Below are 22,691 nucleotides of genomic sequence, written 5' to 3' on the forward strand. Positions count from 1 at the left end.
ACTAAGCACATATGTATGTGCATTTGAATATGACATTACTCTCTTTGGTTTACTGGTCAATTAATCTTTTATATTGTTTTGTGAGAGACATCTTTATGTGAATGTACCCTTTCACTGCAGGTGATTGCACCCCCTCTTTAAAAAAAGGAAAAAAAAAAGAAAGGTAAACAGAAAACCCTGAACATGGAGCCCTTTCAGCCATAACTATAATGCAAGTGTTTTTTAAAGCAGCCCTCTTGGGTTTTTTTGAAAAGAAAAATATTGGACTCAGTACTCTGCTTTCTTTCTTGTGATTGTATGTGGTTAGAATTTATGTACTTTGTAGTTTATATATCAGCATCAGCTGGATGCTGAAGCTCCAAGGAAAACTTCTCTCAAAATAGTTTTGTTGTAAAGAAAAAATGGCATTCGTGAACTTTGGCAGGAACTGTACTCTTGAGCTATATTCAATTTTGAAACTTGAAAAACCCACTGCATGGAGAAGCCAGCCACAGAGGATCCTGAGCTGGCCTATTGTTACAAGAGGAAAGTGGTGTCAGTGATGCACAGAGCTCCTGAGACCTCTGAGAACTTGTGCACAAGGTGTCTGGCAGGGGGCTTAGGCGAGGCCCACTTAGATGGGGGACCTTACCACAGAACTACATGTGAGCTCAGGAAGAGGCAAAGCAGGAAACCTGTTACTCTGAAAAGCGTCTTTCCATGTCTTTCCATGACCGGAGTTCGGCTCTGCATTAGCTGACTTAGGTGACAGCTTCTCAGATCTTCAAAAATGACTTCGTTTTCCTCATTAAATCATAACATTCATGTAATTTGGGAGTCCTTTATAATTAAGTGGAAGATCCAGCCTTAGTCAGGTCTCCAGGGCAGTGCCCTGGTATCCCAGTCCCCTTACCTTACAAGTCAGTGTGTCTGTGTTCTCAGTAATGTTGTGGGGTAGGAGCGTCTCATTCTGCTTAGCCCTTTCAGCTGACAATGTCTGAATCACAGTAGCTGGTTTAAAGCCTTCTACCTCAGTAGCAATCACTGTTGTTAAATGAATATCTGGCCTCATCAGTACTTATTGCTCAATAATTAAGTTGCCTCAAAACAACTGGTCAAAGTCTTCTATTTTCCTATCCAGCTGCTTCTGTGGTATGTGAGTCTGTCCCAGCATGCCACGGCTAAGACCCCTCTGTCACAGCTAAGACCCCTCTGTCACCGCTAAGACCCCTCTGTCACGGCTAAGACCCCTCTATCAAGGCTAAGACCCCTCTGTCACGGCTAGGACCCCTCTGTCACGGCTAGGACCCCTCTGTCACGGCTAAGACCCCTCTGTCACGGCTAAGACCCCTCTATCAAGGCTAGGATCCCTCTGTCAAGGCTAGGACCCCTCTGTCACGGTCCACACTACTAGAGATCTGATGCAGAAAGAAGAGCCCCTTTGGTGTGTGGGTGCTGCTCGTGGGCCAGAGACCCTCCCACAGAAGCCAGAAGCCGTCTCTGAAAACCGTGTCCAAAGCCTTCCGACAGCAGCTGTCTTGGAGGGATGTGTGTCCTAATAAGCCTGAGCCACTTTGTTGAGCACCTCTTTTAGTTTCTCACAGAAACTGTTGCTTTAGGAGTGTTGGACAGGACGAATTCTGGAGTCCCCTCTCTCATGGCATCTGGCATTTTGTAGTTCTTTTCTTTCACTCATTCCATTGCCAGCAGAGGCAGCTCTCGGCCCCTTCTCTCTTTATCTCCTGGAGATCATTTCTCTTGTCACTTGGCCTGAATTGGAACTACCCTAGGTCACCGCAATAGAACTCAGGTCCAACCACCAGGAAGAAGAGGTCAGGGAATTTATCTGTGATCCTCCTTCCTGGCTGAAAATTTCCCCTTTTCCTTCTTTGAACTTCTCATAGCAAGAGGACTGCTGATTTCATGTCAAACTAAAGGCCCTGTCTCATCATTTCTCCCAGAAAGGACTAACAAGGGGCCACTCAGGGGTTTAAGGTGGCCAATCTCTGTAGACAACTAGCAGCTTTTTCTGCCTGAGCAGGAGCAGGCTATCTGAAATCACTTAACTATAGGGCACACAGCTATACATTAAAGTGTTTTATTATGCTTCGTGAGACATAAAAAGGGGATTAGATCCAGATATTCCTTTATGCAGGAGACTAGTACTATATGGTCTACTGAGAGGTATTAATCCCTCTTTTTCTGGGGGGGGGGGCAGTGTGTCTAAAAATGGAACAAAATCTTATCAGTCTGGGACAGTTTTAATAGGGTTCTCTCATAGGGCAAGTGAATGGATGATATCAAAGCTTCTGGGTTCTCGTAATCAAGTGTCTTGCTTGCTTTTTAAAGACTGGCTATTGGTTGGGCTTGGGTTTGGAATCAGGACATTTGGGTATATGAGCTCACAAGATTGGATTTGGATTTTGCTGCCTTATTTGGTCAGAGCAAATATAGTTATGTAAAGGAATCCTCCATAAATTGGTGGGAAAATTTTAACTTCTGCACCACTGTAATTACTTATTTTATGAGATTCTGATCACCACCAAAATCATTGTAAGACTTTAGTCATGTTTAGTTTATTGCACAAAGTTTATTGTTTGTCTTTATTTTTCAGCCTCCACCTCAGATATATGACAAACAGTTGGATGAAAGAGAACACACCATTGAAGAATGGAAAGGTGACTCTACTACTTAAATAAAGTATACATTTTACTTATTGAAACCAAAAAATATTCTGAAACCTTTTTCTTTTAAAACAACTTAGTAAGAGAAGAGTTTCTAATTGCTACCCTCTTACACCATTTTCAAAGCTCCTAAAACTAAATCTATCCTTTCATATTACTAGAATACTTCATTTACTCAAGAATGAAAGGAATTAAATACTGACATTTTTAAAAATAGTACTGATTATCAAGGTATTAGCCATGGTGGAGGGAAAACTTCAGTTTATCATTTCACAATTAAACATGTTCTGTTTGTATATAAAATTATACAAATGGATAAAATCATGTCTGAGATGATTTAGACATTAGAAAATAAAAGATAATATATTGATTCATTCACTTGATATATAGCACTTGAGAATTTAAATAAAAATACACTAAGTAGCTTATTGTCTTTAAAGTTAGAAAGAATGAATGAATACATTAATTCATTTTTTCCCAAACACACTGTATGATCGAGATTATACTTAGACAGAAACTTTATATAAAGAATAGTTAAACTAATATAACTAATTACAGAGTAGAATAAATATTAGAAAACCAAATACAGATTAAATGAGATCAAAATTAGGAGGAACATAAATGGAAGATCTAAATGGAAGAAATGTTTGTGCCACATTGAATAAGTTAATTCTTATAATTTATAATTACGAAAATGAGAAAATAAAAACAGAGGAAAATGCTAAATGGGGACCTAAGAGGAAAACAAAGGGTAGATATGAGCAAGAAGTATCGTAAAGGTCATAAAGAGACTCCAGTGGTCAAGAGGTCGTGTTGAAGGACATGGAAAATGAGCATCCTCCTTCCTTTCTGCTATTGCAAAAAAATGTAGAATACAAACAGTGGATGAAGTAAAAAAAAAAAATATTAGATGATAGATGGAAAAGACTTAGTTTGATCTAAATAAGGACCAGAAGGCACTCTGGTTTGTGTTGAGTAAGTAAGTGAAAGGATATAATTATCACTTAAGAAGATAGACATGGACTAAAATGTGACAAACTGGGGAAGAAAATACGTGCAAAAACATAAAAGCTATAAGCCATGTAAAAGCAGGGATGAGTAGCACTGAGTGATTGTTAGTTAGAAGGGGCAAAGTAAACCAAAATGAAAATATACAAGTTTAACTCTAGTAAAAAAAAAAAAGCCAAAAATATATGCCAGTTTGGGAATAAATGTAATAACTTTTAATGTTGAGTTTTAGGCAAGTTTGGTTTGACAATTCCAAGAGTTGAGTCTGGAAAAAAGGTAAAGTAAGAGTTAAAAAATAATTGATGGAAACTAATGGTTTGAAGTCATGAGAATGTTATTTATACATAAATATAGTGATTTATTTACAAGAATAGCATGACACTCCTTAAGAAGAGAGTAGAAAAGAAAAATGCATGTTCAAAACTGAACCATAAAAATCCTTAAGAGATAAGTTCGAATGTGTTAGGAATCTCCCGAAGAATTCAGAAAACAATTAAAATGTGTATTCCTCATACATTTTTTTGGCCAAATGCTTTATTGTGCAACTACTTTTACCAGGCTCTGTGCTGTTGCAAGAAAATGTAGAATTAGAGGAGTAAAGGACTCCTGATTGTGTTCTAGTTTACTCAGCCCATCAAAATGTTATTTGTCATTAAATAAGGAATTTTATTTGTGGACTAAGAAGAAATTTATTTTTTAATAACACTAATAATTGTTTCTTACAGAACTTATCTATAAAGAAGTAATGAATTCAGAAGAAAAGACTAAAAATGGTGTCGTAAAAGGACAACCTTCTCCTTCAGGTACTCACTCTCAGTGAATAACCAATAAACCAGTACTTGTGTATTTCTCTTTGCCTTGAGCAGGAATTGCGACCAACAATATCGCTCATAGAGCATATGGACAAATATCATATGACTGTTGTCCTTTAACAAATTCAGTTTTACTCCCCCCACCTTTTGTTAGCTAGAAGAGGCAAAATAAAACAAAATGAAAACATGCAAGTTCAACTTCAGTAATGATAAGCCGAAAATGAATTCCAGCTTGGGAATATATGAAATAATTTTTTAATGTTGGTTTTTAGGGAAGTTTGGTTTTACAAATTCAAGAGTTGAATCTAGAAAAAAGATGAAGAGTTGACACATTTATGGGAAATAATAGTTTGAAGTTCAGCGTGGCATTCTGACTATTCAGATTATGAAGACCCAGCACAGGAGTTCTTTTAGAACTTATTTTAAGATAATAACGAGTCTTGCAGAAATGTTAACATGGGCTGCTTCAAAGGTAACTGCTACTCATCCAAATGCAGAGCTGTAACGCCCTCTCTACCACCAAGTCAAAAGAGAGGTTAGGAAACTCGGCAACCCGAACCTTTTTCCTCATTCACTCCAGTGTTTGAACTCTTCACAGGATTGGTGTGACAGTAGTTGAAGCATCAACCAAGATGCGCACCAATTAACGTCAGCATGGAAAATCTTTCAGTTTGTGATATACAGATTTGTGCATATGCATATTTTGCTCTGTAATATGCTTTAGGATTACTCGAGATAATTTACTTACACTTATTTTTTTTTTTCTGTTCATCAGATTATTTATTCACTTGATTCTTAGATTCACTTGTTGATAGATGCATATTTGTTGTTCATGATTTGTATCTTTACCTTTTTCTTCCTCTTCCTCTTCTTAAAGGATACCTTTCAGCATTTCATATAATCCTGGTTTGGTGGTGATGAACTCCTTTAGCTTTTCCTTATCTGTGAAGCTCTTTATCTGACCTTCAATTCTGAATGATAGCTTTGCTGGATAAAGTAATCTTGGTTGTAGGTTCTTGGTATTCATCACTTTGAATATTTCTTGCCACTCCCTTCTGGCCTGCAAAGTTTCTGTTGAGAAATCCGCTGACAGTCGTATGGGTATTCCCTTGTAGGTAACTGAGTTTCTTTCTCTTGCTGTTTTTAAGATTCTCTCTTTGTCTTTTGCTCTTGGCATTTTAATTATGATGTGTCTTGGTGTGGTCCTCTTTGGATTCCTTTTGTTTGGGGTTCTCCGCGCTTCTTGGACCTGTAAGTCCATTTCTTTCACCAGGTGGGGGAAGTTTTCTGTCATTATTTCTTCAAATAGGTTTTCAATATCTTGCTCTCTCTCATTTTCTGGCACCCCTATAATTCTGATGTTGGTACGCTTGAAGCTGTCCCAGAGGCTCCTTACACTATCCTCGCATTTTTGGATTCTTTTTTCATTTTGCTTTTCCGGTTGGATGTTTTTTGCTTCCTCGCATTTCAAATCATTGACTTGATTCTTGCGCTCCTCCGGTCTGCTGTCGGGTGTCTGTATAATATTCGTTATTTCAGTCCGTGTATGCTTAATTTCTAGTTGGTTCCCCAATATAAGATCGAGGGTCTTATTAGTTTTCGTGTAGATCTCATTAAGTTTATCGGCAGCTTCTAAACAGTTCTTGAGAGGCCTTAAAAGTGTGGTTCTGAACTCTATTTCTTCCATTGACAATTTTGTCCTGTTTCTTTGTCTCCGCATTTTGTTATGCTTCCTTGGTGCACCCGCTAGTGGTCTTTGTTCGCAGTCTTATAGATAAATCTTGATTGTTGTAGCTAATTCCAGGGAGGGTTTGACCTCCAGGCCAAGTGGCTATGAGAATCAGCTGTGTCAGCAGTGAGAGAACTTCTGTCCTCTAGGGAGGTGCTAATCTAGCCTTTGCCTGAGGCTATCCGGCAAATGCCTCTGTGCAGGGCTTGGGCGGGGTGGGTCGCACAGGATCAACAGGGTGGGCCGGAGAGAGCAGTTATGGCGGCTCTCAGTCCTGTCCCCAGGGGCTCTGCCTCTCTGAGTCCCAGCACCCGCTGCAAAGCTCGGAGAGAAAGCTGCACTCGCTCTGACCGAAGCCAGACAGTCCCGCTTCTCCCGTTTGAGTCTGGGTCCCTAAAGACTCGCCCGGATCTGGAGCTCAGAGTCTGCGACTCCCTCCCGATTGAAAACGCCAACCGCGCCCTCCGCCACCAGCCCGCTCCGCGCACTCCGCACCTCAGAATTTGACTTCAGCACTGCGCCTCCTCTGAGTGTCCGTGTGCGTTTCTCTTTCCTCCTAGTTGTAGGACTTCCACTCAGCCAGCGTTCCTGTGGTTCTGGGTGATGTCCGTTCCGTTTTTTGGTTTCACTTTTGAAGTAGTTGTTCAAAGCAGCAAACTCCGGCGTTAACCTATGCCGCCATCTTGGTTCTCCTCCTACTTACACTTATTAATGCTAATATATTTTTTCTAAGATCTATGTTCTGAATATAAAAAGAATATAGAAAGAGTTCTAGAAAATGTAATGGCTGCCCTGGCCAGTGTAGTTCAGTGGTTGAATGTTATCCTGTGCACGAAGAATTCGCTGGTTTGATTCCTAGTTGGGGCACATGCCCAGGTTGTGGCACGTCTCCTGCTAGGGACATGCAAGAGGCAGCCGATCCATGTTTCTCTATCTATCCCTCTTCCTTCCTCTCTCTCTAAAAAATCAATAAAAACATAAAAAAAGAAGATATATGGCTTATACTCAGCTCACGCTGGGAAGAATATAGGCTGCAAATGATTAGTTTAAAAAAATAGATTTGATTTTCTACCTTTGAAAAGCAATTCCCCCCCCCCCCAGGATTTTTTAGTTGTTTCAGGAAGAAAAAAAGATGTAATATGAATTAATAAATTTGTCATACTTGTTCTACTCTAAACAACAGTTTGTACCTATAACCACTAGGCTGCCTAAATAGATGCATTTCAGTTATGAGTGTCTTTCTCACCTCTAGACTGGAAGAAATGACAGATTCGATTCCAAATATTTCCTTTACTCAAAGAGGGTTAAGGGAATCGTTGGGGTTGCGTGCCCACCCTATTCATTGTTCTAGCATCCAGATTGCTACAAGCCTGCAGAAGTTGCTTTTAATTTACCTGCATGTTCTGTCTGCTGCTAATTAAGGAACCCAAAGATTGAATCTAATACCCTCAAGATGCCTCTTGCTAGGGCAAAAAGACTCCTTGTCTTAAGAATTCCCATAATGGCCAGAACATATTTTGCTGTCATCATTAAGAAGCCAAAATACCAGGGTCCAATGAAGGGTGAGCTAGCATCTCAGGCTGGGACTGGACACATTTTAACAGAGTCTCTTCTATTCATCTTTGGTTAAAGTCATCATTAGTTCATCTCCTTTCCTTTTTCCAAAGCGATCAGAATCATGCTACCCACTCCAGGACACCCCATCTTCTGCTATTTTCTCTTCCATTTTCCCCTTAGCCATAACCAGGTCTCCACAACAGCTAATCTTTGATGACTTAAATTCCACAATTCTCTTTTTAACACTTTCACAACACTTCTACAAAAATATTCTTATTTCCATGATTCCTTTTATGTGGCTCAGGGAAGGCAAAAGAGGACTGAGGAGTGTAGAAGTGAGATTAATTAATCATTAAAGGGATGGGATGAGTGGTCTGCCATATGAAGAAAGCTTTAAATAGTTGGCAAAGGAACAAAGTTTGTATATAATCAAAGCATACTTTCTTAATCATTAAAACCATAGTTCTTATACAAAAGAAAGTGAGTACATGTAGTAGTTTCTTTTAACTCATCAATGAAGAAAATGGCAGAATGACAATGGCAGGTTGATGAAGATATAAGAAATTAGGATTTATGTAATCTGTGTGTGTGTGTCGGGGTTGGGGGGGGAGCCATAGATTTGAGCAAGAGTTCCACTGATCAGTGCTCTCCAATGGCTTTGCATCACTTATGATTTAAGCTTAGTAAGCTCTTGCTGATATTGATGGCCCTGTATAATATACCCAGGCTTTTCACATGGAACCCTTTCTAGAGTCTTATATTTTTACTAGAGGCCCAATGCATGAAAATTCATGCAAGAGTAGGCCTTCCTTCCCCTGGCTGCCGGCAGCAGCTTCCCTCTGGCACTTGGGGCCCAGCTGGCTTCCCTCTGGCCCTAGCTTCGTCAGGAAGGATGTCCAGAATGACATCCGGAAGACATGGGTCTAATTAGCATATTACCCTTTTATTATTATAGATATGGCTAGGTTCACCACTTTTAGGAATTATGTTCACTCTAAAGTGTTTGCTTATTAAATACCACATTGTCCCCAAATATCTTTCATATCTATCCCAAAAAACTTTTCATAACATCCCAAATAAATAGGATCTTTCTGTCTTATGGGTATTATTAGCTCCTGTATTTTAGATGTCTTATTACCCCTTTAATGATTATAAATTCATTGAGAAGAAAGCCTGTATGCATTCATCTTGTGTACCAAGCAGTGCCTAATTGCTGTGCCGTGTGCATAATAGTAACTTGATAAACATTTATTAATTTAAAAATTGCAGCTCAGGCCCTCCCTTGGCTTATTTCTTGGTGTTCTTCCAAAGACAGAATTCAAGACAGCATCATAACTTTAACACAGTTTGCAGTTCAGTAAGTTCTTATGGCAGTAAATATTTATTTGCCCTATTAATCACCATGAAGATAAATGAGCCAAGAATCAAATATATGAAGTGTTACTACTGACATTTGCTCATGTTTCAGAAAAAGCTTTGCTGCTTTCAGGAAGTCATTTGATTTACTCATTTTGGGTAAATCAAGTGTATATTCCTGATTTTTTTTGCAGGTCTATTTATAATATGTTAATGATTAATTTTAAACTATGTCACTTAGGCTCTACCTACATGTGAGAACGCTAAACCACTTTTTAACCACTTCAAGTAGTTATAACAATCACAAATTATCTACCTTATTCACATGCCCTAAATTATCCTATCTAATAATAGACAAACATGGTAATTGACCGTACCTTCGCTACGCCTCCCAGAGACTAATCAGCACGATATGCAAATTAACTGCCAACAAAGATGACGGCTAATTTGCATAATACAGGCGGGGCCGGCAGCACGCGATGCTGCCCGCGGGCCCCGGGCCCCGGACCCTTGACCCGGCGAGGCGGGGACAGTAGTGCACGACACTGCCCGCGGGACCTGGGCCCGGACCCGTGATCTGGCGAGGCGGGGCCAACAGTGCGCAACACCACCCGTGGGACCCGGGCCCCAGACCCCTGACCTGGCGAGGCGGGGCTGGCAGTGAGCGACGCTGCCCGGGGGATCCAGGTCTTGGATCCGTGACCTGGCGAGGGAGCAAAGCGGCGGAGAAGGAAGAGAGCCCAGGTGGCAGAGGAGGGAGGGATCCGAGGGCGAAGCGGCGAAGGGAGGGAGTGAGGCAGCGGAGAAGGGAGCAAAGCCCGCCTCGGTGGGCTTCCCTCCCTTCTCTGCTTCGCTGCGATCTCAGAAAGCCCTATTCTTGCAGGAATCTTCCTGCAACGGGCCTCTAGTAATTATATAATTATTAAATGATTTTTTTTATTTTGCTGACAACCAATTTACAGTAAAAATTATTATGGATTTAATATTTCACTTCATGATTTTAATGGAAAATATTCACTGCTTAATTGAGAAATCATATATACAGTATATAACATCTGTTATGCGATATTTGCATATGATATGTTTGTATGCATAATACAGAGGCATAGGACAGCCATGCACTGGAACCTATGCTACTAGCTCCTGAGAGCCAACTGTGCTCATCTCTCCCAACTATGAGTTTACTGACCTCATGTTGGTAGCTTGAGACCCACCATGCAGGATTTAAGACATGGAAATTGCCTGATTCTACAGGTCAGATTTTTTTGGCCCTGGAGAGCCAGTTGTTACATTTTTATTGGCACACCCCTGTGTTTCTGGTGTGTGTGTATGCACAATATGTATATATGCAGTAAGCCATGCTGGAAAGAAAAAGCAACTATGAAAAAAGTCAGCTTTCTTGCATTATTCATTATTTATCTCCTTATCATAATTTATTTTGTAAATAGCTAAGATGAAATAATATTACAACATAGACTCCCTTAATACTTAGCCCTGGCAACACTGGGAACTCAGCAGCAAGGGAATAAATTAATGCAGTTTCTCAGGGACAGAATGTTTCTGAAACCCAAAACCATGTTTTAATGATGCGTTTAAAATGTAAACAGGAAGTTAAATGTGCATTTGCAGAAAATGCATAGGTTTAAAATTTATTGATGGAATTGTTGTATATCAATAAGAAATCCATCTAAATTTCAGATACATTTTAAATAAATAATTGTACTCCCTTCTGCTATCTGATTCCACTTGCATAGTGATTTATTTTCAAGAATAACATGGCTGCTTGCTTTCTGAATTGATTTGTAAAGACTGCTGAGGGAATTTCAGCTCATGAATAGAAATTAATTTTCTTTCGAAAGCATTTGTCATAGAATGTTAGCGCTAGAACAAATATAAGAGGTCATCTAATCTAAAAACTCTGCTCACCATCTCCATTCCACCTGAGAAATCTCCCAGAAGTAACAATGACTCACCAAGTTACCGATGCTGAGTAGGATGGTAGAGATTTAGCAGAATCTCTAATTGAAGATAAAGCTCCACAAATCATTATAATCTACTAGAGGTCCGGTGCACACAATTGGTGCATGGCGGGGGAAGTGGGGGGAATCCCTCAGCCCAGCTTGCACCCTCTTGCAATCCGGGACCCCTCAGGGGATGTCCGACTGCCAATTTAGGTCCCTGCGGGATCAGGCCTAAATCGGAAGTTTGACATCCCTCTCACAATCGGGACTGCTGGCTCCTAACCACTCGCCTGCCTACCTGCCTGATCGCACCTAACCACTCTGCCAGCCTGCCTCATTGCCCCTAACCACTTGCCTGCCTACCTGATAACTCCTAACTCCCTCTGCTTGCCTGTCTGATCACCCCTAATGACTCGTCTGCTTGCCTGATCGCCCCTAACTGCCTCTGCCTTGGCCCCCACTGCCACAGCTTCACCCAGAAGGACATCCGGAAGGTCTAATTAGCATATTATGCTTTTATTATTATAGATAACCTCTCCCCCAACTATATTTCACACACCATGAAGTGTATTCTTCCCAATTAGAGTCACTGTCTGAGTCCAATAATATTAATTGTTTTTCTTAAAAAATCTCAGCCCCAAATATGTTGAGGCTCAACATCATGCAGAAAGAGAAACAAATATATTTCAATTACTTTTTTTCATTTTAGTATTTCTTATAATTCTTCATATCTATTTTTTGTGTGTGGATAGGACAGGAGAACAATTTCCTTTAAAAATGCAGAACAACATTTTTCACTGAAATAATAGGTACCTTTTGGCTTGATAACTTCTAGTTGAGAAATTTTCATGGATGTAAGTTCTTTCCATGAAATGAAAACTTTCTCTTTCAGATACAGTTGAAAGTAGCTAGTAGATGATATTCCTTATTTGCAACCTGCTAGTATTTTCAGTACTTTAAATGCCATTTTTATTTGCAAACATTTATAATTCTTTATTGATGTCAAAACATTTCTTTAAATGCACATGTCTACTGGTTTCCTTAAAAACAGTATAAAAGGAATATTTATCACATTGTCAGAATATCCAGGACAAGTGGCCCTGTAATCAAATTCAATTCAGTTCAGTTTTGTTTAGGAGATTTTCACAAACTCTTTGGCAGTAAATTAACAACTTGAAGTCAAGGTGCATGTCTTGACCCTTCCATTTGTGTTTGGTTTTATGGTCTACAAAGTTTATTTATTGCCTACATGAAAACAGTCTTAGATGTATCATCCAGTAAAGCCAGAATTGGCTACAATCAAGAAGGCATTTATTATAGTGCAATACAGGAAGTCATTCAGAAGATCTTCCATGGAACAGGGTGGGGGGAGGGGACTGGTGAATCTTTAACAACTATCTCTTTAAAATAAATCAGAACTGATTATACTATTTACCAATTTCTGGGATGTAAGTGTTCTCACTGTGACCAATTTCAGGCTACCAATGTGACATCAATGAAGGCAGAATGGAAAGAGATGCTAATAACTGGCTTTTAAAAGCCACTAAAAGCCAGCCCAGCATGCTACTCTAGTTTTTGCTACCTCCATTCAATGTTATTTATAAATGTAAATTTGTGGTTTTTCTAGGAAAATTTCCTCAATGTTCTTTGTATAATTTCTCTAGCTGCTAATGTTGTGGGTTTGTGTTTATTTACAATTTGATTAAACATCAAATTGTGTTCTTATAAAGGAGCCTTATCTCAGTTAAGTCATATATCATCCTTGTTTGAATCAGTCCTCAGCTTTCACTGTGACAATTAGAACAGATCCACATAATCAACTGTTTTGGGCTAAAGAGAAAGGCCTATCTCAAGAGAAGACCAGGACTATTATGTAGAAACACTTTAAAATACCATTTGCATTATTACAAAACTTTATTTTAAAACTTTAAATCCTTTATTTTGTCATAATTTAAATAAAGCACACTAGCAAAGATCTTCCTGGTTACATGAATGTTTTGATTAATTATACTATTTATGAGATGTATATTTTATCATTTGCTCTATTAGTTACCTATTCACTGACAATGAAACTTTCAATTTATTAAATCAGCTGTACTTCTACATACTAGCAATGAACAGAAAACAGTTCCATTTACAAGCATGAAAAAGAATAAAATGCTTAAGAATAAATATAACCAAAAAAGTGCACATTTCTTTTTTAAAAAAATATATTTTATTGATTTTTACAGAGAGGAAGGGAGAGGGATAGAGAGTTAGAAACATCGATGAGAGAGAAACATCGATCAGCTGCCTCCTGCACACCCCCTACTGGGGATGTGCCCGCAATCAAGGTACATGCCCTTGACTGGAATTGAACCTGGGACCCCTGCAGTCCTCAGGCTGATGCTCTATCCATTGAGCCAAACCGGTCAGGGCAGAAGTGCACATTTCTTACTCTGAAAAATACAAAACATTGTTGAAAGAATTTAAAGATCTAAATAATGATATGTCATTGTTCACTGATTAGAAGATTTAATATTGTTAAGATGACAGTACTGGCCAAATTGATCTGTAGATTAAACACAATACCTATAAAGATGATAACTGCCCTTTTTTCAGAAATTGACAGAATTTTCTTTTCTATTCTTAAAATTCACATGCATGAGACACAGAAAAGCCAAAATTATCTCAAAAATGAACATAGTTGTATGATTCATACCTCCTGGTTTCAAAACTGCAGTATTCAAGACAGTGTGGTGTTTGCATGAGAATCCTATGTAGATCAATAAAATAAAATTGAGAGTCCAGAAATAAACCCTTGCATTTATGGTTAATTGATTTTTAGCAAGGATAACAAGGCAATTTCATGGACAAGAAATAGTCTTTTTTTTTTTTTTGGTTAATCCTCACCTGAGGATATTTCTTACATTAATTTTTTAGAGAGAGTGGAAGGGAGAGGGGGCAGAGAGAGGGGGGGAGAAAGAAAGAAACACCATTGTGAGAGAGACACATTAATTTGTTGCCTCCTGCATGTGCCCCAACCCAGACGGGGATCAAACCTGCAACCCAAATCCACCCAGACGGGGATCAAACCTGCAACCCAAATCCATGCCCTTGACCAGGAATTGAACCTGGGACTCTGCAGTGCTTGGACCAACACTCTAACCATTGAGATCAACTACTAGGGCAAGAAATAGTGTTACACTACTAGCTAGCCACATACAAAAGAATGAAGGTAGACACCTACTTTATATCATATACAAAAATAAACTCAAAATGGATCATAGACTAAAGTGTAAGAGCTAAAATATGGGAGAAAGGAGGAAGAAAATATAGGAGCAAATCAGGAAATGTTTGTTTGTTTTTTGGTGTGTGTGTGTGTGTGTGTGTGTGTGTGTGTGTGTGTGTTTTGTGATATGGCTAAAAGCACACCTAACAAAAGGAAAAAAATAGATAAATCAAACTTCATCAAAATTAAAAATATTTGTGCTTCAAAGAACACCATCAAGAAAGTGAAAAATATATAATAAGGGACTCGTATTGAGAATATATAAGGAACTTTTACACTCAATAATAAAAAGAACAAAAACAATTTAAAAATGGCCAAAAGATCTGAATAGACATTTCTCCAAAGAAGATATACAGATGGGTAACAAGCATATGAAAACATACTCAACATCATTAGCTGTTAGGCAAATGCAAATCAAAGCACAATGAGATACCATTTCACATACTCTTGGATGGCTATAATCAAAACAGCAGGTAAGAAGTGTTGGAAGGGGAGAGGGGAATTGGAGCCCTCATACACTTCTGGTGGGAATGTAAACTGGTACAGCCACTTGTGTTAAACAGAGAGTCACCCTATGATGCAACAATTCCAAGCTTAGAATAAAACTTTTACATGACTGTTTATAGCCACATTATTCACAATGGCCAAAAAAGTAGAAACAACCTAATTGTCCATCAGCTAATAACTAGACAGATCTGATGCATCCATACAATAGAATATTATTCAGTCATAAAAAGACTGAAGTATTGATACATGCTACAGCATCAATGAAACTAGAAAACATTTTGTTTCGTGAAAGAAGCCAGTCACGAAAGATCACAGATTGTACGATCCCATTTATATGATACTAGAGCCCCAGTGCACAAATTTGTGCACCAGCGGGGTCCCTTGACCCAGTCTGCGCCCTCTTGCGATCTGAAGCGGCAGGCGATCAGAGAGGAGCCCAGGCCAGGCACTGCTCCTGCTCCCGCTCATCCTGGCCCCACTGCTCCTGCCACTGCTCCTGCCACTGCCTCTTGGTAGCCTGCTGCTGCGGTGGCAGGAGAGGCTCATGCCTCAGCTGCGCTCACCAGCTGTGAGCCCTGCATCTGGCGCCCCTCAGTCAGATGAGCGGCACTCCTACTGTGGGAGTGCACTGACCACCAGGGGTCAGCTCCTGCATTGAGCATCTGCCCCCTGGTAGTCAGTATGCATCATAGCGACCTGTCACATGGTCTTTGGTTGCTTGGGCTTTTATATAAATAGACTAGAAGCCTGGTACACAAAAATTTGTGCACTGGGGGGGGGGGTCCCTCAGTCCGGCCTGTGCCCTCTAGCAGTCTGGGACCCCTCAGGGGATGTCCACCTGCTGGCTTAGGCCCGCTCCGCAGGGGATCGGGCCTAAGCTGGCAGTCAGACATCCCTCTGGCAGCCCGGGACCCCTTGAGAGATGTCCATTTGCCAGCGGGGAGCAGGCCTAAGCTGCAGTCGGACATCCTTAGTGCTGCTAAAGAGGCAGGATAGGCTCCTGCCACCACTGCTGTGCTGGCAGCCATCAGCCTGACTTGTGGCTGAACAGAGCTCTCCCTGTGGGAGCTCACTGACTACAGGGGGCAGCTCCTGCATTGAGTCTCTTCCCCCTGGTGGTTAGTGTGTGTCATAGTGACCAGTCATTCCCCGTCGTTCTGCTGTTAGGGTCAATTTGCATATTACCCTTTTATTATATAGGATATCTAGGATAGGTAATTTTATATAGACAGAAAGTAGATTCAATAGTGCCTTGGGGTGGGGAGTAAGTAAGAAATAAAGGACAGGGTTTTCTTTGGGGGTGATGCGAACACTACCACATTGATTGTGGTGATGGTTGCACAATGATGTGAATATCCTAAAACCCACCAAGTTGAACAAATCTGTGAATTATATCTCAATAAAGGTATTGCAGAAAGGTATACGGGCAACATTTTGTATTTCTAAAGCATATCACCACCATCTGAAAGCCATCATTGTGTAGGGATATATCACCCAGGAGATGAATGAACAGTAAGAACAAAGCAATCTCACTCTGTCAGCCCACAATTGATAGAGTCATTCTTAGAGTTCTGTGTCTAGTTTTAATCTCTATCCTTTAATAAAGATGTGGAAAATTTGGAGACAGTTCTGACAAGTACATTATAGCGATGCAAATTATTAGAGACCAAAGCTTATGAAAAAACTTGAGGATGTTAGTGTAATTTAATCCAGAATCAGGAGGAAAAACAGAGCCTGGCACTTGGGATATGTCAGGGAATCAAGGGTTGTCTGCTAGTATGAGAAATCTAGTAAACGTCACGAGAGGAAATGAAGTAGCTCTGCACTATCTCTATAAAGGCTATAATTAAGTATAGTTGGAATAAATTGAAACCAGACAACTTTACATTACATAATGTTCTGATAATGAGAGAGTAATCAACACTAATAAAAGAGAAAAATGGTAATTGGCGTACGAGCTACCCTTTTCATTGGCTAATCAGGGCTATATGCAAATTGACTGCCAACTAAGATTGGCAGTTAACTGCCAACAAGATGGCGGCTAATTTGCATATGTAGGCACAATGCAGGGAGGCGAAAGGGAAAGCAGGAAGAAGCCCCCTGCCACTGACAGTGATCGGAAACCCAGGGGGGAGCTAAGAGCTGGGGGGCAGGGCAAAGGCAGCCCTGGGGCCTCCTTTGCCATGCTCCCCAGCCATGATCGGAGAATCAGGTGCCTTTTCTGCCCTGGCCAGTGATAGCAGGAAGTAGGGGTGGAGCCAGCGATGGGAGCTGGGCACGGTCGAAGCTGGCAGTCCCAGGAGCTAGGGGTCCCTTGCCTGGGCCTAAAGCGAAGCCCACGATCGCAGGGCCGCTGCAGCTGCGGGTCCCCGCTGCCCGGGCCGGACGCCTCTGCCAGAGGCGTCAGGCCTGGGCAAGGGGCTGATCCTGCGATTGGAGGGTGATGGGGGTCAACGCCTGAGGGCTCCCAGTATGTGAGAGGGTCAGGCTGGGCTGAGGGACCCCCCCCCCGACACACACACCCAGTGCACGAATTTCGTGCACCGGGCCCCTAGTTATTTATAAGAGTCTTAAAAATCTAGAGACATTTAGCATTAGGAAGTACTGACACTTCTAAGAGTTTAAAGAACGTGAAAAATATATTGTATATGAAAATATACATTTGTTTGTGAAAATATCATGTTACAAAAGAATATATATTAAATAATCGCAATTAGAGAAACTTCCTAGCAAAAACGACAAGAAAGAAATATACCAACTTGAATAGTTCCTATCATTAACATGATGATCAGTGCATATTATGTTTTTTTCTGTAGTTTTTCCCATTCCCCATAATTTACAGTATACATTTAATCAACAAATAGAAATTTAAAACACATACAATCTGTCTTGGTTTAGATGTGTGGTCCTCTCCAGATACTTTCACATTTTAATCACATTTTTTTCACAGGCAGGAAATGTCTACCCCAGAAGCAATCAGATTGTGTTGACTTCTCTACTTCACTCAACTATATTTTTTTTCTGGTTTGCTAGATTTAAGTAATAATACTACTATAACTTGCTTTGGATTTATTACCTTTTACCAAATGTATCTAGCACACTGTATTTGCTCAAATGAAGTACAATTTTGAAGACAATTCTTCATCTCTTATTTTATTAGATGGTTACACTGCAGGTATTTTAAATAGCAAACTTTCATAAAGTATACCTTAGGCCACTCATATTGCTTCTGTATAAAGATTATAAGGCCTGGGGAGGGGCGTGAGTGGGGTGGAGGGAGTCAATGGGGGAAAAAGAGGACATCTGTAATACTTTCAAAAATAAAGAGAAATTTTAAAAATTAAAGACTAATAAAATGCAAAAAACAAAGAATATACAGAGAAAAAATGAACTGATTCTCTCTAGGGTGATGTGGTTTAATTATCCCTTATAACGCCTCTGGTTCATCTTTCCTTATAGTTCTCCGTTTTAACTCATAAGTATTTACTGAGACATTACCAGGAAGGATTTTCTTCTTGGAGCTGCAAAATCATTGTATTCCCACATAGCTGATAAATAAGAGAATTATTGCAAATTATGCTAAGTTAATAATTCAGTCTTATTTGTAGATTCCCAGGCAAGCAAGCTTGCTGGAAAGTAAATACACAATTAGAAGGTGTGCTCTGTATTAGGGCCCTTTAACCCCCTTCATTTTAATAATAATAACAAAAAAGAAGAGATGTGCAAACTGAAAAAATAGAAGTGGGCTCTGGCTTCTCCTATTTTTTCCCCTTTGGTCTATGGCAACTGTCATCAACAGTCTTACTTAGTTTTCTATATGGATTTTAAATTTGATGTCACATTCATGACTATGTCATCAGAGTTACATAATACCCCTTTCTTTCTCTGGAGCTGTAGTCTCTAAGAAACTCAGATCTCTGGGCTCCACCTCAGCCCATACTTCTGGGGTAGGACTCTTACATGTGTTTGTTTTTAAAAGCTTCCTGCAGTAAAAGCATCCAGGTTCAGATGATTACATTAAAGGCTTTTGCTTGTCTGCCTTCTCCATAGAACAGCTGTCTTCACTCCTTGACTACACAGTTTCTGGGAAGCTTTTTAAAAATGCAAAGGCTTGGCTCCATTCAAGGCCACTTATAATACTATACATTACAATATTGGAGGTGCAGGGAGTGACTGGGGTTTTTAGTGCTGTTTTTTGTGTGTGTGTGTTTTTTTTTCTCTCTTTCCAGTGCATTACAGGTGATTTCTAAGGTAAAGTGAGATTTGCCAACTACTGCGCTCTTCTGTGAGTGACTTGTGACCAGGGACTTTGTGTTGTTGTGTCTTTGTTTTCACCCTCCACATGGTGCCCTGTATTAGTTTTGCTATGAAGGCTTGTCAAACGAATGAAGGACTAGCCGTCCCCTGTTGCATTTGCCCGTGCTGCATCCTGAGAGACATTGAGTCTAGTTGCAGATTTAGTCATGTTGGTCTTCATTTTCTTAGCACAGGTGCAGCAGTGAACAGCAGTGAGAGTCTCCCTCCATCCTCGTCCGTCAACGACATCTCCTCCATGTCCACCGACCAGACCCTGGCGTCCGACACTGACAGCAGCCTGGAAGCCTCGGCGGGACCCCTGGGTTGTTGCAGGTGACTAGCCGCCTGCCTGCGAAACCCAGCGTTCTTCAGCAGATGATGGGATGGAACACACACACCCGCACACACAGAACCGTACACACACAAGCGCAGACACGCAATGACATGAACACAGCAAGGGAGAGAATCCAGCCTAAATTGAAACAAATCTTTCAGCCTGCTTCTTCTCCAGAGTGCTCTATTGCAGCTAAGGCAGATGCATATTTAACTTCTAGTTGCTCTTGCTTTGATCTTCTTCCAATGATGCTTACTACTGAAGGCAAATCAAACACAATTAGGGAAGCCTTTTCCATAAAGTGTAATTTTAATGGCTGCAAAACCAGCGACCTGTAACTGCCCTTTCAAATGGCATGACAAGGTGTGCAGTGGCCCCATCCAGCATGTGTGTGTCTCTATCTTGCATCTACCTGCTCCTTTTGGCCTAGTCAGATGGATGTAGATACAGATCCGCATGTGTCTGTATTCAGACAGCACTGCTTACTTAGAGATGCTACTGTCAGTGTCCTCAGGGCTCTACCAAGACATCATGCACTGGGGTACCACCTGGTCCATTTCATGTGATCTATTACTCTGACATAAAACCCATCTGTAATATATTGCCAGTATATAAGCCGTTTAGTTTGTTAATTGATTAAGCTGTATGTCTTATAAGAAAACATGTAAAAGGGGGAAACGTGGGGGGAGTGAGCTCTCTCGGACCCTTGAAGATGTAGCTCCCAAATTTGAACTGATTAAATGGCACCTGTATACCAATTTGTAGAAAGAACATATGTGATGCTTATGTACACTGTGGGGGCGGGAGGGGGAAACAGTTTCCAGGCACTCAGTGGTTTGGCTTGTGAAGGAAGGTGGGAATGCAAGCTGAGAGTCTTTTCCCTGACCATGTGTGGGTAGACTGACTAGAGTTGTGTTGAGATGGAAGAACACCTACAAGGGATTATTGCCCAGTTCCTAGGAGACACCGACATCCATGTTTTAGAGAGTAGACCCCGTTTGTCATTGAGAAGTTATGTGTCCCAACTGGACAGGGAGGGGCAGGTGGGGCGGCAGGGGTATTGTGCACGTGTCTGATCCCAGGAATGGCTCTCCGTGTGATGTCCTTCAGAACACGAGCCGCTGTAGACCACCCTTACTCACCTTGTGGGTTGTGTTTTCCATGAGTGTGCTACTTCCCGGGCTTATACTCTGCCGAGGTGTTCCTTTGAGAAGAAATATTACTTACCTCTTCTGGAATTAAAAAAATAAGAATGACTTTAAAAAACACACAAAAGCACAGGGTGATCCTCAGGTTAGCATTTGAAAACATTTCCACTGACATTGTTTCTCACTCCTTAATATGGCCGATGTTTCCTATTTGTTTATTTCCATCCATTGGAACCGTCTGAGAAGGGTGAATAATTCGAGTTTAGTGCCGCAGGTGATGCCACAGCAATAACTCCACCCACAAGTTCCTGCCGCTAAACAGCTTCAGCAGAAGCAGCTTGTCCGAAGAGCCATGAAGCACGGATGTCCGTGTTTAGCAAAATCCCCTGAGTTTAGCGCCCATTCAGTGAAAGTGCTTCCTGACTCCCGAGGAGGCAGCGGGAGGCACCTGGGTTAGGCACAGGGCAGTGCCAGGGTGACTCCTCAGCAATACTGGAGACCGGCCGAGGCTTCCTTCATACGTGGCTGAGCTCGCTGTCACAGCTCTGTGCACTCTGACCATTTTGGTGCGGACCAATGTGGTGACGTTTCACCTGAAGAAGTGAAACACATGAAACAGATGGGTGATGAGTGTGCTCTGGCTGGCAAGTGGAATCTCTTCAAAACAAGAGCCAACAAGAATGCCAGTGCTCTGACCACTGCCTTAAACACACTAGGGGAGCTTTGTCTCTTTTCAAGCAATAGAATCCACCGCTCCCTCCCCCCCCCACCTCCCGTCACTATGCAGCAGTGCTGCCGTTTAGGGGATTGCTTCACACAGTAGGATTCAGGACAAGCGGTCATTTGTTTAAAATGGGGAGAAAAAACATTAGACCATGCAGCTTGTCCCCTAGAATAAAAGTAGCCCAGTTTCTCTGTCTTGCTACCATTGTTTTTGGTTAATATTACAGACAACCTGATTTTAAAAACTCTCATTTTTCCTTCTGTTACACTCTCCCACTCCAACCCCTTAAAAAACCAAAAAAGAATGTTTCTTCTTTATACCCATTAAGTCTTTTCTTGTCTTCTTTGTGTTCTTTTGCTTCACCTGTGGCCTCTCTCCTCCTGACTCTCTAGCACTTGCAATTAAGTGCAGAGAGTAAGCAACTCTTTGAAAGAGAGTCACAGGGGAATTTATTCAGCCACAAAATGACATCAAAAGACAGAAGGAGGTCTCCAGCCAGCGTCTTAGAAGTGCTTGGCAGGTAGACTGTCCCTCACATGCACAGAAGTGACGATTTTTTTTTTTTTTTACTTAAAGCCAGATATGAACTAGGTAATGTCCCTCTCCTGCTATCACTACCTTCCCTAAACTTAACTAGTCTGATCTGCAAGTTGTCTGGTTCTTAGGAGCTGATTGCCTTTAGCCAGATCTCCCTTATGGACAAGGACAGATAGAATAAATCCCTCAGTTGAAGTTTCATGTACAAATAGAACTAAGAGTTTGGCTTTTTCATTGCTTATAGGATTAATTTCACTAGGTTATCAAAGCAAGCTAGGTGATGTGACAACAAAGAGAATTATTTCAAAAGCCCACCAGCCTTTCACGATGGTGGGTCTACTTTCTTATAATATTACTAGAGGCTCGGTGCATGAAATTTGTGCACTCGTGGGGATCCCTCAGCCCAGCCTGCACCCTCTTGCAGTCTGGGAGCCCTCAGTGGATGTCTGACTGCTGGCTTAGGCTCCATAGGGAGCGGGCCTAAGCAGGCAGTCAGACATCCTTAGTGCTGCCACGGAGGCAGGAGAGGCTCCCACCACTGCAGCTGCGCTTGCCAGCTGTGAGCCCAGCTTCTGGCTAAGCAGCACTCCCCCTGTGGGTGTGCACTGACCACCAGGGGGCAGCTCCTGCATTGAGTGTCTGCTCCCTGGTGGTCAGTGAGCGTCATAGTGACCGGTCATTCTGCTGTTCAGTCGATTTGCATATTAGCCTTTTATTATATAGGATGTTGGCATTGAGCCTTTTTTCCCTAAAAAAAATTTCTATATAGTCACCTGTAACTTCCAAAG

General features: G+C 41.1%; 1 protein-coding gene across 4 annotated transcripts in view; it reads left to right on the forward strand.

The window, feature by feature from the left end:
• The window catches only part of MAPK10 (mitogen-activated protein kinase 10), a 293,550-nt gene extending 273,298 nt beyond the window's left edge, over positions 1-20,252 (forward strand). For 3 of the 4 annotated variants that reach the window (XM_059666105.1, XM_059666096.1, XM_059666115.1), the window contains 3 exons: positions 2,594-2,657; positions 4,397-4,474; positions 19,355-20,252. In XM_059666105.1, coding sequence (XP_059522088.1) covers positions 2,594-2,657; positions 4,397-4,474; positions 19,355-19,497 — 285 coding nt within the window. In that variant the 3' untranslated portion in view covers positions 19,498-20,252. Of the gene's footprint in view, positions 1-2,593; positions 2,658-4,396; positions 4,475-19,349 lie in introns of all 4 variants that reach the window. The other variant, XM_059666124.1, reaches the window with a different exon arrangement.
• Positions 20,253-22,691: the final 2,439 nt, after the last annotated feature.

Source organism: Myotis daubentonii, chromosome 1, assembly GCF_963259705.1.
Source record: "Myotis daubentonii chromosome 1, mMyoDau2.1, whole genome shotgun sequence".
NCBI lineage: Eukaryota > Metazoa > Chordata > Mammalia > Chiroptera > Vespertilionidae > Myotis > Myotis daubentonii.